The sequence below is a fragment of the Leopardus geoffroyi genome, chromosome D1 (assembly GCF_018350155.1).
Source record: "Leopardus geoffroyi isolate Oge1 chromosome D1, O.geoffroyi_Oge1_pat1.0, whole genome shotgun sequence".
NCBI classification, from domain to species: Eukaryota; Metazoa; Chordata; class Mammalia; order Carnivora; family Felidae; genus Leopardus; species Leopardus geoffroyi.
The window spans coordinates 7071952-7088366 of NC_059329.1; the positions used below are offsets into that span (position 1 = coordinate 7071952).

The 16415-nt window shown below is 38.8% G+C and overlaps 1 protein-coding gene across 4 annotated transcripts in view; it reads left to right on the forward strand.

Moving 5' to 3' along the window:
• Positions 1 to 16415, forward strand: part of DDX10 (DEAD-box helicase 10) — a 629111-nt gene that overhangs the window by 14940 nt on the left and 597756 nt on the right. For all 4 annotated transcript variants that reach the window (XM_045482716.1, XM_045482720.1, XM_045482717.1 and 1 more), the window contains exons 4-7: positions 190 to 348; positions 7435 to 7555; positions 8185 to 8374; positions 12115 to 12241. In XM_045482716.1, the coding sequence (XP_045338672.1) occupies positions 190 to 348; positions 7435 to 7555; positions 8185 to 8374; positions 12115 to 12241 (597 nt within the window). The remainder of the gene's footprint in view (positions 1 to 189; positions 349 to 7434; positions 7556 to 8184; positions 8375 to 12114; positions 12242 to 16415) is intronic.

A 16415-nucleotide genomic window follows, 5' to 3' on the forward strand; every position in this document is an offset into this window, starting at 1 on the left:
GATCTGGTGGCTGGAAGAAAAAGAAAAAAAAAAAGCAAAGAATTTCATTTTGCTGATTGGAAAGAACTTGTGACTGGTGTGTCTTCTGCTCAGAATGTGCCTTTGATTTGGAGGAGCACGGTTGGCTTAGGAATCAAGATGCCGCCTCCTGAAAGGACTTACTAAACATAATTTGCTGTCTTTTTTGAGGTGTTGGAAGCCTTATATCGTTTGCAGTGGACCTCAACAGACGGGCTGGGGGTTCTGATTATATCACCCACAAGAGAACTGGCCTATCAGACTTTTGAGGTTCTCCGAAAAGTAGGAAAGAATCATGACTTTTCGGCTGGTCTCATCATTGGTGGAAAGGTTTGTCCTTTGTCTTGTCCTTCTTTTTTCTATAACGTATATTGGGGCACTGTTGGCAGTGGACAGGAAAGAGGTGGAGATTTCATCTAAACAGGTAAGCTGGCCTCCTGGTGTGGTGACTGTCATCTAGAGTTCTGGTTATCAAATTTGAAGGTTCAGAAAGTCCATTTTTTGAGGGTATCTGAGTGGATCAGATTCTCTGACACTAATACACTTTAAATAACCTATAATTCTATTTGTTATTATACTTGGGAAAGGTACCATTGGAGTATGTGGGCTAGTTCCTTTTAAGAAAATATTTAAGAGATTGAATAATTCAGAACATTGCTTGGTCAGCAGCAGAAAAAAGGAAGACAGGTTTACAAAATTTTTTAAAAAATTTTAATGAATTTTTTAATTGAAGTATAGTTAACACATAATTGTCTTAGTTTCAGGTTACACCATACCATTTCAACAAGTCTGTACATTATGTGTGCTCACCACAAGTATAGCTAGCATCTGTCAGCATACATGCTATTGTAGTACTATTGACTGTCTGTGACTTTCATCCCCATGACTTATCCATTTCATAACTGGAAGCCTATATCTCCCACTCCCTTTCACCCATTTTGCCCATCCTTCTTCCCTCTGGCAATCATCTGTTTGTTTTCTGTATTTATGGGTCTCTTTCTGCTTTTTTGTTTTGTTTTGTTTTTTGATTCTACATGTAAGTGAAATTACATATGGTATTTGTCCTTCTCTGATTGATTTCACTGAGGATAATCTCTGGGTCTGCCATGTTGTTTGAGATGGCAAGATCTCATTATTTTTTCATTTTTTCATTTTTTTAATGTTTATTTATTTTTGAGAGAAAGAGACTGAGTGTGATCAGTTGGGGAGGGGCAGAGAGAGGAGACAAAGAATCTGAAGCAGGCTCCAGTCTCTGAGCTGCCAGCACAGAGCCTGGTATGGGGCTCAAACTCATGAACCATGAGATCATGACCTGAGCCAAGGTCAGATGCATAACCGACTGAGCCTCTCTCTCTCTCTCTCTCTCTCTCTCTCCCCCTCCCCCTCCCTCTCTCCCTCCCCCCCCCTCTCTCTCTTCCTCTCTCTTCCTCTCTCTCTGTCTCTCACACTCACATACACACACCACATCTTTATCCATTCATCTATTGATGGACATTTGGGTTGCTTTCAGTGTCTTGGCTGTTGTAATGCAATTGTGAACATAGGGATGCATAACTCTTCGAATTGGAGAGTTTTTTTTTTTTTAATTTTTTTAATGTTGATTTATTATTGAGAGACAGAAAGAGATAGAGCATGAGCATCGGAGGTGCAGAGAGAGGAGGAGACACAGAATCTGAAGCAGGCTCCAGGCTCTGAGCTATCAGCACAGAGCCCGACATGGGGCTCAAACTCACAAACTGTGAGATCATGACCTGAGCCGAAGTCAGATGCTTAACCAACTGAGCCATCCAGGCGTCCCTGTTGACAGTTTTTTATCGTGAATGGATGATGAATTTTGTCATGCTTTTCCTGCATCTATTGAGATCATATGATGTTAATCCTTTATTAATGTTGTCTATTGTGTTGATTTGCAGATGTTGAACTGTTCTTGCATCTGTGGAATAAATCCCACTTGATTGTGGTGTATGGTTTTTGAAATGTATTGTTGGATCTGATTTGCAAATATTTTTTAAATTGTTTTTTTCCATAATAATAGTTGTACTCTTTAATCTCCATCCCGTTTCCCTCATCCTCCTATGTACCTTCCCTCTTGTAACTATCAGTTCCCTATAGTTAATGGTCTGTTTCTTTGGTTTATCTCTTTTTTTCTTTGCTCATTTGTTGTTTCTTAAATTACACATATGAGTGACATATGGTATTTGTTTTTCTCTGACTGAGTTATTTCTTTTAGCATGATACTGTATAGCTCCATCCATGTCATGCAAGTGGCAAAATTTCATTCTTTTTTATGGCTGGGTAATATTCCATTGTATATGTATACCACATCTTTTTTTTTTTTGAAGTTGATTTATTTTGAGAGAAAGAGTGTGAATGGGGGAGGGGCAGAGAGAGAGGGAGAGAGAGAATCACAAGCAGGCTCCGTGCCATCAGTACAGAACTCATTGTGGGGCTTGATCCCATGACCTATTAGATCATGACCTGAGCCGAGGTCAAGAGTCGGACGCTTAACTGACTGAGCCACTCAGGTGCCCCAAATCTATTTTATCTATTCCGTAATCGTTGGACACCTGGGCTGTTCCTATAATTTTGCTATTGGAAATAATGCTGCTATAAACATCAGGGTGCATGTATCTTTTCAAATTAGTATTTTTTTATTCTTTGGGTAAAAACCCAGTAATATGATTGCTGGATCATAGAGTAGTTTTATTTTGAATTTTCTGAGGAACCTCTATATTGTTCTCCAGAGTGGCTGTACCAGTTTGCATTCTAACCAACAATGCAAAAGAGTCCCCTTTTGTCCACATCCTCACCAGCACCTGTTGTTTCTTGTGTTGTTGATTTTAGCCATTCTGACAGATGTGAGGTGATATCTTATCGTAGTTTTGACTTGAATTTCACTGATAACCAGTGATGTTAAGTGATGTGTCTGTTGTCCATTTGTTTGTTTTATTTGGGAAAATGCCTATTCATGTCAATTGCCCATTTTTTAATTGGATTATTCATTGTTTGAGCATTGAGTTGTATCAGTTTTTATACATTTTGGATTCTAACGTTTTATCAGATAATTTGCAAATTATTGGATAATTAGTCTTTTGCAAACATCTTCTCCCATTTCATAGGTTGTCTTTTAGTTTTGTTGATTGTTTCTTTCGCAATGAAGAAATGTTGCTATGGCTGATGCCAAGAGATTACTCCCTGCCAGGGTCCAGCCCCAGCAGGTCCAGGGGTTCCCGAAGGATGAATGGTGTTGGCGAAAATAACAAATGGACACAGACAACGACAGTGTGTTAGACTGGCTGCTTTATCGTGGCAAGTGTGGCATTATATTTGTTAGCAAATTTCTTATAGCGTGCATCATCTATGTTTTCTGGCATTACCTAATTCAAAAAATGTTCCTTTGTGTAATCACCCATTAAGGAACAACATAGTTATTTTCATGTAACATTCCCTCCTGCCCTTTCAAGGTCATCTAGCTCTCAACACCTCAAGTAGAACGTTTACAGGGACGTGACTTCTTAGTTGTTCCTTTGGACCATTTGTGGCACAAGGAACAAAAGTGTTCGCTTTGGTCTGGGTGCCGGGAGGGAGCCAAGAGGGCCCTGGGAACCCACGCCTTATGCACTCCCAGAGAGACAATGTATACCTAGGAACTAATGAACCATTCTGTACCTTAATCCCCCAGGTCCAGTTATCATCTGGAATGCCTCCTGGGGGCCAAGTGGGCCTAGGGGTTGGAGTAACTTGTATCCATAGATACATTCCTTTGTTGCCAGAGTGGGGATTTCAAACCCATTTGTCCCCCTCCTTGGCTGGGAAATATATGGGGCTGTCCTTCCTTTAGGTAGAGGAGTCTTTATAGGGGGTGGCAAGGGCTGGATGCAGGGCCGCATAATTTCCCTACGGAATTTTATTTCTTTCCCTGATGGTTCTTTTCCCGGAGGGCCTGTGGTGGGCAATTCCCCAACCGACCAATCCCCAGGTACTTCATTGATAGGGGGGCTGCCCTGACCAGCGCTGAGGCCAAATTACATAAAAGCAGGAGTACAAGAAGCTTCACTTTCGATGGGCCACCATGCAGTCCCGATCCGTCCACCGCCTGGGCCCTGCCATCAGGCTGATTGGATAGCTTGGCTTCCTGCAACTCCCTGTGCTCTTTTCAATAATTTTTTAATTGATTTTGAGTTTATTTTTGTGTGTGGTGTAAGAAAGTGGTCCAGTTTCATTCTTTTGCATGTGGCTGCCCAACGGCATTTGTTGGAGAGGCTGTCTTTTTTCCATCGGATATTCTTTCTTACGTTGTCAAAGATTCATTGACTATAGTTGTGGCTTGCTTTCTGGGTTTTCTGTTCTATCCAGTTGATCTATGTGTGTTTTTATGCCAGTACCATACTGTTTTTTAATCACTGCTGCTTTGTGGTATAACTTGAAATCTGGAGTTGTGATACCTCTAGTTTGGTTTTTGTTTTTCAAGATTGCTTTGGCCGCTCAAGGTCTTCTGTGCTTCTGTACAAATTTTAGGATTTTTTGTTCTGGTTCTGTCAAAACTGCTGTTGGTATTTTGATAGGGATTGCATTAAATCTGGGTTTGCTAACATTTTGTTGAGGATTTTTGCATCTGTGTTTGTCAGTGATAGTAGCCTGTGGTTTTCTTTTTTCTAATGGTGTTATTGTCAGGTTTTGGTATCAGGGTAATGTTGGTTTTGGGAAATGAGTTTCGGAGTGTGCCTTCCTCTTCAATTTGGGGAACATTTTGAGGAAGATAGGTACTAGCTCTTCTTTAAGTGTTGGAATTCACCTGTGCAGCCGCCTGGTCCTGGACTTTTGATTTTTCAGAGTTTTGAAATTACCTATTCATGAGTGCCTGAGTGGTTCAGTCAGTTGAGTGTCTGACACTTGGCTTTTCTGCTCAGGTCATGATCCCATGGCTCAGGAGTTTGAGTCCCATATGGGGCTCCATGCTGACAGTGCGGAGCCTGCTTGGGATTCTCTCTTTCTCCTCTCTGCCTCTTCCCCACTTGTGCGTGCATGCATGCTCTCTCTCAAAATAAATAAAAAAAAACTTAAAAAAATTATTTTTATTTATTTTAGTGTTTACTTTTGAGAAGGCGCAAGTGGGGGAAGGGCAGAGAGAGAGGGAGACACAGAATCCGAAGCAGGCTCAAGGCTCTGAGCTGTCAGCACAGAACCCGATGCGGGGCTCAAACCCATGAACTGTGAGATTATGACCTGAGCCGAAGTCGGGTTGCTTAACCGACTGAGCCACCCAGGCATACCCCACCCACTCAAAAAAAATTATTGATTCAATTTCATTATTTATAATTAGTTTTTTCAGATTGTCTATTTCTTTGTGATTCAGTCTTGGAAGGTTGTGTGTTTCTAGGAGTTTATCCATTGTTATCTAGACTTTTCAACTTGTTGTAATGTAATTCCAGTTGTCTCTTATTATTCTTTGTATTTCTGTGTTGTTGGTTGTAACTTCATTTGTGATTTTTTTTTTTGTGTGGGGAGTTTTCTCTCTCTTTTTTTGCTTGATGAGCATGGTTAGCAGTTTTATCAGTCAAAAATAAATCTTTTCAGAGAACCAGTTTTTGTTCTGTTGATATTTTCTGTCTTTTTTTTTGGAGACTCTATTTTATTTATTTCCACTCTGATCTTTATTTTCTTCCAAGAACTTTGGGCTTTATTTATTCTTCTTCTGGTTCCTGTTGATGTAAAGTTTACATTGTTTATTTTGGGTATTAAAAAATTTTTTTTTCTAATGTTTATTTTTGAGAGAGAGAGAGCGAGTGAGCGAGGTGGGGAGGGGCAGAGAGAGGGAGACAGAATCTGAAGCAGGCTCCAGGCCCTGAGCTGTCAGCACAGAGCCCAATGCAGGGCTTGAACCCCCACTTGTGTGTGCATGCATGCTCTCTCTCAAAATAAATAAATAAATTGTGAAATCATGACCTGAGCTGAAGTCGGATGCTTAATCAACTGAGCCACCCAGGCACTCCCCCCACCCCCGTTTTCTTTCTTTTTTTTTTTTTTTTTTTTGTGGTAGTCCTGTATCACTATGATGGTTGATATGATTTCAGTCTTCAATTTGAGACTTGTTTTGTGGCCTAGCATGTGATCTGTCTTGGAGAATGTTCCATTTTACACTTGGAAAATATGTGTGTTTTGCAATTTTGGAATGAAATGTTTTGTATGTACCTGTTAAGTGTATGTGGTCTAATGTATTGTTTAAGTCCAGTGTTTCCTCATTGATTTTCTGTGCAAATGATCTGTCCATTGATGTAAGTGAGGTATTAAAGTTTCCTACTAATATTGTATTGCTGTCAATTTCTCCTTTTATGTCTGTTGTTATTTTTTTTGTTTCACTGATTCTGTGTTTGGTGCATAAATATTTACAAATGTGTGTCTTCTTCGATCAATACACTTATCATATGTAATGCCCTTTTTTTCTCTTTTATTACTGTGTTTTATTTTTTTATTTTTTAAAGATGTTTATTTTTGAGAGAGAGAGAGAGAGTGTGCATGGGTAAGGAGCAGAGAGAGAGAGAGAGAGAGAGAGAAAGAGAGAGAAAATCTCAAGCAGACTCTGCACATTTAGTGGAGAGCCTGATGTGGGGCTCGAACTCATGAACTGCGAGATCATGACCTAAGCAGAAATAAGAGTTGGACACTTAACCGACTGGAGCCACCCAGGCACCCTCACAGTCTTTGTTTTAAAAATCAGTTTTATATGACCTGAGTAAGGTCACTCCAGCTTTCTGGAGCAGAAGATAGTTTTCAGGAATGTTGATTTTAGGTGATAGTGGAACCAGCTACTCAGCTTCTGCTCTACCTTCTGGTTCACTTGGACCGCTTGTTTGTGCTGGAGGCTCTTCTAGACTGTGAAGATAATACTTGGGTTCATATGCAAACATACATGAAGGAAGTGTAGCATCCATCCCAAACCCTCACGTACTGATGTACCTGTCACCGAGCTTTAATGACGAACATTCAAGGAGACACCTTCTAGAGTGTAGAGAGCTCAGCTTCCCTCGCCCTAGTCCACAAAGTGCAGTGTGAATGGTGTCAGAGAGTGCCTCTGGGTTCTGACTTAAATAATGGCAACGATTCTACTTTAAGTCGGTTCTGGCCGATGTAAAGAGAAGTGAAGACTTGGAGCATTCATGGGAAATTTTTTCTTGGCCTCAGAATCCTGGGTATAATTAAGAATCTAGAGGCACTCTGAGTTCTTTAGGTCTTCACTGAGGACTTTTATTTGGCCCAGAAATTGGGATGTGCTGCAGAAATCGAAGGGGGAAATCCTATCTGTTTGTAGCATATCTACATTGCTGTGAGAAGTAACATGCAGATGGCTTTTATAGTTTTGATACATGGGCTGCTCAGTAATGTGTCTGTGTAATCAGAAGAAACAACTGTTTTCAGGATCTGAAACATGAAGCTGAGAGGATCAATAACATAAATATACTTGTTTGTACTCCGGGTCGGCTTCTTCAACACATGGATGAAACAATATGTTTTCATGCTACCAATCTCCAAATGTTAGGTAAGTCTAATGAATTTCTAATGAAACAATCTCAGACTTAGGAGAGAAGCCTCATCAATTTTAATGTTAGACATTTTTAATCTTAATATTTATTCAATAAAACATCTGAGAATAACTTGAAACAATTTTTTGGCATATGGGTTCTAAACCCGGAGAGTACAACTAGACTTTTTTTTTTTTTTTTTTAAACAAAATGGTCATAAGAATATAAGTAGTTGTATATGAAATTAGATACTTCTTTATCTGACACTGCTAGGAATTTATCTCTTAAGATACATCCGCTTCTGGTCATATTACCTAACGTGTGTATATATACTTTTAATCACGTCTTTATTTTGGAATAATTCTATATTTACAGTTACAGTGATAGTACAGACAGTTGCTTTATACCCTTTCCCCAGTTTCCCCTAGTGTGACATCTTACATAACTGTGGCATGTAACCACATATTTCGTCAAAATGAAGATTAACATTGTTCCGTTGTGTAAATTCCAGACTTTTATTTGGATTTCACCGATTTTTCCGCTAATGCCCTTTTTCTCTTCTAGGATCCAGTTCTGAATACTACATTGCATTTAGCCTAATGTATATTTTAAATGTTGTAATTCACCTTGAATTTTCTTTTTTTAGTTCTTGATGAAGCAGATAGAATCTTGGATATGGGCTTTGCTGATACCATGAATGCTATTATTGAAAATCTTCCCAAGAAACGTCAGACTTTGCTTTTCTCAGCTACCCAAACCAAATCTGTAAAGGACCTTGCACGCTTGAGTTTGAAAAACCCTGAGTATGTCTGGGTTCATGAAAAAGCAAAATACAGGTATGTACTACTTGTAGCCATATTTGATTCAATTAAAAAAATCAGTGTTCTTTTTACTATAAGAATTTGGTATTTTATTTTATTTTATTTTATTTTTTTAATTTTTTTTTTCAACGTTTATTTATTTTTGGGACATAGAGAGACAGAGCATGAACGGGGGAGGGGCAGAGAGAGAGCGAGACACAGAATCTGAAACAGGCTCCAGGCTCTGAGCTGTCAGCCCAGAGCCCGACGCGGGGCTCAAACTCATGGACCACGAGATCGTGACCTGGCTGAAGTCGGACGCTTAACCGACTGCGCCACCCAGGCGCCCTAAGAATTTGGTATTTTAAATGAATACTACCTTTTTTAGGAAACGACGTCATTTTATGTGTTATAAAATATGGAAAGTATAGTAAAATATATTATAATTATTTAAATATTTGATGGACCTTTAAATGCGGGAATACTCTAGTGCAATATTTCTCATGTGGTCTGAGGAAAACATATCTTTCTGTAAGATGTGAACAGGTGTTTGTTAACAACTACCCCTGCATAAAATGGGGGGTGGTGGGGTTGTATGGCTGTGTGGGAAATGGGTTGGGGGAAGTAGGTTTCAAAGTGTATTTTGATACAAGTGGAAGTTTGTGTTTGTATGTTTGGTATGAATCACTGTCAATTGTGGACATGCTTGACTTGCAGAAATGTTTTCTAGTGAACATAAGTAGATATGTGTTGAAGGTTTCCATATGGATTATCTCTATCTTCGATTTCTTGCTATGAAATGTTAGTCTGAGAAGGAATAGATTGGGGAAAATGGTGGATTATCCTCTTAGAAAGTTGTTAAATACTGGGAATATGGGCCTTGGGGCCCACCTTAATGTTGTTAAGCTAATAAATGTTTAGGATTAAAGAAAGCCCTAGAAGAGGCCAGACTCCATGCTTCCAGGCATTCTCAGTGGGTGAACTTGGTTCTCAAGAACTCGGGAGTGGCATAGCAAGAGATTCTTTAATTCTTCCTTAGCTTACTATGGAGTAGACAGTGGTTGCTGTTTGTAACGTTGTATTGAGGTAGCTATTGAAATTCTTGGTACAATTAATAATCTAAAGAGTCACTTTTTATTTTCTTTTTCTTCTTTGTCTTAAGTTTATTTATTTTAAGAGAGAGAGCAGGGAAGGGGTAGAGAGAGAGCAAGAGAGAATCCCAAGCAATCTCTGTGCTGTCAGTGTGCAACAAGACAGGCTCAATCTCACAACCCTTGAGATCATGACCTGAGCCGAGATCAAGAGTCGTACGCTTAACCAGTTGAGCTACCCAGGCTCCCCTTGATTTTCTTCGTTTTTTTTTTTTTTTTTTTTTTTTTGGCTGTTTGCTTTCTGCCTATTTTCACAACTCTTTAGTGTCTTTACCGGATACAAATTTTTCAGTCATTAGGTAACATCTAAAAACTGCATGATTTAAGGTAATTGTACATAGATTTCTCGTTACCAATTTCTGTAGGTAACAGTGGGTTATTATCTGTAGATCAGAGTTAGAAAAAAACAAATGCAAATACTGTTTATTTTATAAGTGATTTTTGAAATGCATCACTTAGAAGAAATGGGGTTTTCAGAAACCATGTCTCCAATGACAATTGACAGTTGCAGGTTATGTGATAATGACTGTAGTATTCTCTAATGTCCAGTTCACCAGAAGCACCACAGAAGGCAGATACTTTTGTGAATTTTGTCTCATATCATTACTGAAGTTTCTTCTCTAGCCATTAACTTGGTTAATACACCATGGGGAAATCACGGTCAAGAAAATTTTTAAGGTAGTGTAGAATATCTACTCTAGAATCGTGCAGGACCAGAAAAATAATTTTAAAAAGTTAGATCTTTCTGAAGTTGTATATCAGAATGTACTTAGAAAAGGTATAATAGGGTGGTTTCTTTATGTTGCTGTTGCAGTGAAATTGCGCTTCTAATGATTTTTTTTTTTTTGAGAAAAAAATCGTTCTCTTTGAATCATTGTAATTTGCTGTGTTTTACAGTGAATATAAGTTGAAATCTGTGGTGAATTATGAAGCATTTCAAAATTGAAATGGCTATTCTGAGCTTATGTTGTTAGTTGCATGCAAAAGTAATTTTATATTTCCTGTTAGTGTCATTAATCATTATGAAATGTTCTTTATCTCTACTAATACTTTTTGCCTTGAAGTCTAGTTTGATATTAGTCTCCTTGTAGTAAATTTCTCTTGGTCTGTGTTTGCATGGTGAATCTTTCTCTGGCCATTTACTCCTTACATTATATACAGCCTTACGTTTTAGATTTATTTGACTTTACAAGCAATATGTGGTTCTCTTATCAGGTATGATCATTACTTTGTAACTGGAGGATTTAGTTCATTGACATTTACCTTACCCCATTATTTTGTTTCTTTACCCCTTTCCACTGTGTCTTCATCGTGAAGTATTTTAATTTCACACATTTTAAATTCCATAAGCTGTTATTAATACTTTTTGAAACATCAGTATTTATTTAGATTTATCTAAATAGTTATTCTTTATTTCTTGTGTTCAAAGAACTTTTTTTTTTTTTTAGTTCAGGTTTACTAGTGGAAAAATTCTGTTTTGACTTTTCTGAGAACATCTCTAGTTCTTCCTCATTTTTGGAAGATATCTTGGCAGGTTTTTTCTTTAAAGATACATTTCTGTTCTAACTACTATTGTATCAAAATTAGCCGATGTCAGAGTTAGCCGATGGTTTTCCTGTTCTTTTGAGGGTATTGTGTATCGTTTAAGATTTTCTTATTTTCGGTTCTTAGTGAAACCATGTCTGATGGTTTTTTTTTTTTTTTTTTTTGTGGCAGATAGATGTGGTATGGACAGATGACCTTGATCTGGGCTATCCTGGCTTGTAGACTCTGGGGTTATTCTCTTTTTGTTTTGCCTGGAGTTGTGAGATCTAGCCCTGTGGAAGTCTCAGCTGAAAGCCCTGGGTGTTTCCAGAGCCCTTCCCCTCTGGCAAGTTCTGAACCTCATAGCGCTGAGGCTGCCAGGGTCTCTGCTCAGCTCTCAGCTTCCTGGATGTTGCTTTTTGTTTGTTTTCAGTCATTTTGCTTTGTGTGTGTGTGTGTGTGTGTGTTGAGTTTAGGAGTTCCTCCCACTTTTCATGGGAAGATCCTATGAAGAATTTAAGATTCAGTGTTTTATGGTTCCTGCTCTCGAGGATCTTGGGCTGATGTCTGTAGGCCTCAGGGTGTTACTCCCAATTCTTATCTGTCTTGCAAATCAACAGATGCTTTGAGGGGAAGGTGGGGATGAATATGGGGCTTGCCTCAGGGCATGTCTGTTTTCTTTTTTAGCACCTCAAGTCCTAGCTGTCTTGGTTGATCTCTGATGCCTTCAGTTTTTTTGATTTATATTTAATCCAGCTTTCATTGTTAGTGCTACAGGCCAAAGAATGAATCTGAATCAAACAATACCTTTATGACAGGAAGGATAGCTTTTTTATCTTAAAAGTTTTAGGAGCCAGTGATGATTATTCTAGATCCATGGTTTCATTAGGATTTGCAAAATTGTGATGATCCAATTCTAGTTCTGATTCCTAAGAAGTTCTCTTTTGGGGTATATGTATGTGTGCGTATGAGAAATTTGTTGGAGAGCCATGCTGTTGCTAATCATTTCTTATTCTAATTTTTTTTTTTGGTGGGGTCTGGATTTCAGAGTTAACCAATGTGGCATGTTTTTAACATATTTCCTCCTCTTATTTTCATAAGCACCCCTGCCACTTTGGAACAGAACTACATAGTTTGCGAGCTGCAGCAAAAAATAAGTGTGTTGTATTCCTTTTTGAGAAGCCACCTGAAGAAGAAAAGTATTGTATTTTTCTCCAGTTGTAAAGAGGTACTGAATGATTAAGTAATTCTTGTTGAATCATCCCTTTTAAAATAGCAAATTTCAGTTAGATAAAAAGCAATTACTTCTATTCTGATAAATACAGTGCTAGATGTGGTGAGGAACATGATGGATAAGCGTGGTGTCCATCTGTGAATATTGGCAGATCACGCCATTGAATGACTGGATGAACTGCAGGTGTTTATAATCTGACTCCCACCCTCTTGGAATTCTTACCTGAATGTGCCATTTATTTCCATGCCTCGGTGTCCTTGATCATGGTGATCTCTGGAGTGCCCTGCCTGCACCCCTTTACCCTAATGCTGAGGGAGTGTTGAATGTCCTTTAAGGCTAAGCTCAAATGTTACATCTGGAGGTCCCTCTCCAGTATTGCCAGTCCCTGTGTTATAATCAGCTGTTTTCTCTCCTCTCCTTCTAGAGTGTTTATGTGTTTAATTCAGTTACACATTTCTTTAACATTAGTCATTTGCTATGAATAAAGGATTCAGTGATAAATAAGGAAACTTAGTCTCTTCCCTTAAAGAGGGAGGGACCTTGATTGATTTTTATGTTCCTTTCTTTTCTATATTTCAGATATAGATATATATAATGATATATAGTTGTTGGCATATAGTAGGTAGATTCTAGGTGTATAGTTTTTTGAGTGCTTAGCCTGATAAATATGCCAGTGAGTTTCTCTCCAGCTTACAGGGAAGATAATAGTGGTCTGTCTGTTGTACTCTGTCCTTTTTTTGGTGCATACTCTTTTTAGGAAACCTCTTCAGTCCCATGGTTTTAAGTGCCATCTGTGTTCTAACAACTGCCGAATTGACATCTCAAGCTCTGACCGCTCTCCTGAGCCCAGGACTTGTGTATCCACTTGAATACTAGAGATTTCCTGTTGAGTGTCTTGAGATTTCCTGTTGAGTATCTCAAGTTCAAAGTATGAAAAATGATTTAAGATTTCGTATCCTGAAGATCTTTTCCGTCCATCTGTTCCCCATCTCAGATGACTGAATCCTTAATTATCGCACATCTTCATCTCATAGTCAATATATTGGTAACTCTCATTAGCTCGACCACCTCTCATTACACCTCAGGCCAAAACTAAATCTCAGACACGCTTGACTTTGTCCTAATCCTGGCTGCTCTCTTCATTTTCGCACTTTCCTTCCTTATAGTCATCACACATTCTAGCCAGAGTGATCTTGGGAAGTCATCCACCTCACCGAGTTTTGTCAAGAGCAGGAATCCAAGGACAGTTTTTTTAAATTTTTTTTTTTTTTTTTTTCAACGTTTATTTATTTTTGGGACAGAGAGAGACAGAGCATGAACGGGGGAGGGGCAGAGAGAGAGAGGGAGACACAGAATCGGAAACAGGCTCCAGGCTCTGAGCCATCAGCCCAGAGCCCGACGCGGGGCTCGAACTCACGGACCGCGAGATCGTGACCTGGCTGAAGCCGGACGCTTAACCGACTGCGCCACCCAGGCGCCCCTAAGGACAGTTTTGATTCAGGAGATGCAGACTGCAGCAAGTTTTCATGGACTCAGTTGACACTTCCTGGGTGCATATGTACTTTTTCGAGATTGGTTTGCCTGAGGGTGCGTCTGTAGTCCGCAGGTTCACCTTTCCCCTCTCCCCTTCTCATGGTGGCCCTTTTAAACCTGCAGAACAAAGCCATGAGTCCTTCTGTCTGTACTCTTACTGGTGCATTGTCTCAGGCCATTAGAGCCTTCCTAGCACCAAGGGTTTCGCTGTTTGGAAAGTGAATGGCTCTGAGAACATGGTACCAAGTTGTTCTGCAGTTCACTGGCCTTACCATTCTTTGCTTTGTTGTTGTTGTTGTTTATTTATTTATTTTGAGAGCGTGAGAAAGAGAATCCCAAACGGGCTCCATGCTCGGTGCGGTGCCTGATGTGGGGTTCAGTCTCATGACCTTAAGATCATGACCTGAGTCGATATCAAGAGTCGGACACTTAACCGACTGAGCCACCCAGATGCCCACCAACCATTCTTTTTTTTTTTTTTTTTTTTTTTTTTTAATTTTTTTTTTTTTTCAACGTTTATTTATTTTTGGGACAGAGAGAGACAGAGCATGAACGGGGGAGGGGCAGAGAGAGAGGGAGACACAGAATCGGAAACAGGCTCCAGGCTCTGAGCCGTCAGCCCAGAGCCCGACGCGGGGCTCGAACTCACGGACCGCGAGATCGTGACCTGGCTGAAGTCGGACGCTTAACCGACTGCGCCACCCAGGCGCCCCAAACCATTCTTAACTTTTAACAAAATTTGTGAGGAGACTTAATGGACTTAATAGCTGATGGGATTGTTATAAATTTTATCTGTCATAGTTTTGACCTATTTTATAGGAGTTAAAAGAGTTAAGTTTCCTTTTAGTACATTTTCTTTTTTTCTTTAAAAAAAATTTTTTTTTTAGGTTTATTTTATTTTTGAGAGACAGAGCACAAATGGGGGAGGGGCAGAGAGAGAATGAGATACAATATATGAAGCAGGCTCTAGGCTCTGAGCTGTCTGCACAGAACCCAACATGGGGCTCGAACTCACAAACTGTGAGATCATGACCTGAGCTGAAGTCGGATGTTTAACTGACTGAGCCACCTAGGTGCCCCTACATTTTATTTTTTTTAATTTACTTTTTAAATTCCAGTGTAATTTACATATAGTGTTATATTAGTTTCAGGTTTATGACATAGTGATTCAGTAATTCTGTATATTACTCAGTGCTTACATGGTAAGTGTACTTAATCCCCCTTCACCTATTTCACCTACCTCCCCTCTGGCAACCACCAGTTCTCTGTATTTAAGAGTGTTTTTTTCTTTGTTTTTTTGTCTTTTGTTTGCTTGTTTTTTAGGTTTCACTTAAGTGAAATCATGGTACAAATCTTTCTCTGACTTGTCTCACTTAGTATTGTTCCTTCCAGCTCCATCCATGTTGTGGCAAATGTCAAGATTTCATTTTTTATGGCCATGTAATATTTCATTGTGTGTGTGTGTATGTATGTGTATGTGTTTATCCATCCATCTTTGGATGGACACTGTGCAGCTTCCTTATCTTCGCTATTATAAACAGTGCTGCAGTAAACATAGGGGTGCGTATATCTTTTGGAGTTAGTGTTTTTGTTTTCTTCAGATAAATACCCAGAAGTAGAATTACTGGATTATATGGTAGTTCTGTTTTTAATTTTTTGAGGAACCTCCATACTGTTCTCCACAGCGATTGCACCAGTCTGCATACCCACCAGCAGTGCACAAGCGTTCCTTCGAGTCCAATTTTCTGTAATTTCATGAAGGATTTTCTTAATGTGCACATTAGAAAGAGAAAATAGGAATAAAATGATGCTTTACTCTGCCTCAGTCTACCATTCAAGTAGTATTCATTTATTAATATGTAAACTAAAGAGGAATAGAGCCAATAATCAGCTCCATTTACTTCCATTTATGAAGAGCTATAATAACTTCCAGTGTTGTATAACAAAATTATTGTGTCTATCAGTATTTCTCGTTTTGCTTTTTTTCAAATTCTAACATTTCTTGTTCTGGTCAGTTATATACTAATGTAGTAATAGCTTAGTCTGAGAATTTTTAATAGCTTTATGGCCACAGGAGATTAGAAATTAAAACTGATATTCATTGTTTTATAGTAGAAAGTCATAAATATTGATAAGATAATCAAAAGACTTTGAAGCATAAAACTATTAAGATAAAATTCCGTGGGGTTAGGAAATTGCCATAAAAGTTCAAGGAGGAGAAGAAATGCAAAATTTCTTTCTCTTGAGGATTTTATTTTGTGTTCACTTTTTTTTAAAAACTTGATTTTTTTATAGCAGTTTGAGGGTCACAGCAAAGTTGAGGGGCCCTCTTTCACACAGGCAAGGCCTTTGTAATCTTTACATATTTTAAAAATGATCGTAGGTATCAGATCGCTCTGCTACTTAGAATCTACTGGATACATGTGTAAGAGGTTTGTTTTAAATTCTCCATATTTACGATATATCAGAAATTACATTTTTTGCAACTCATTACACTTGAAAAAATGTCAGCTGTCAAGTTGAAATGTAAGGGGAGCATTTTTTACAAAGTTTTTAAAATTTTCATTTATTTTGAAAGAGATATAGTGAGCAGGAGAGGGGCAGAGAGAGAGGGAGACAGAATCCAAAGCAGGCT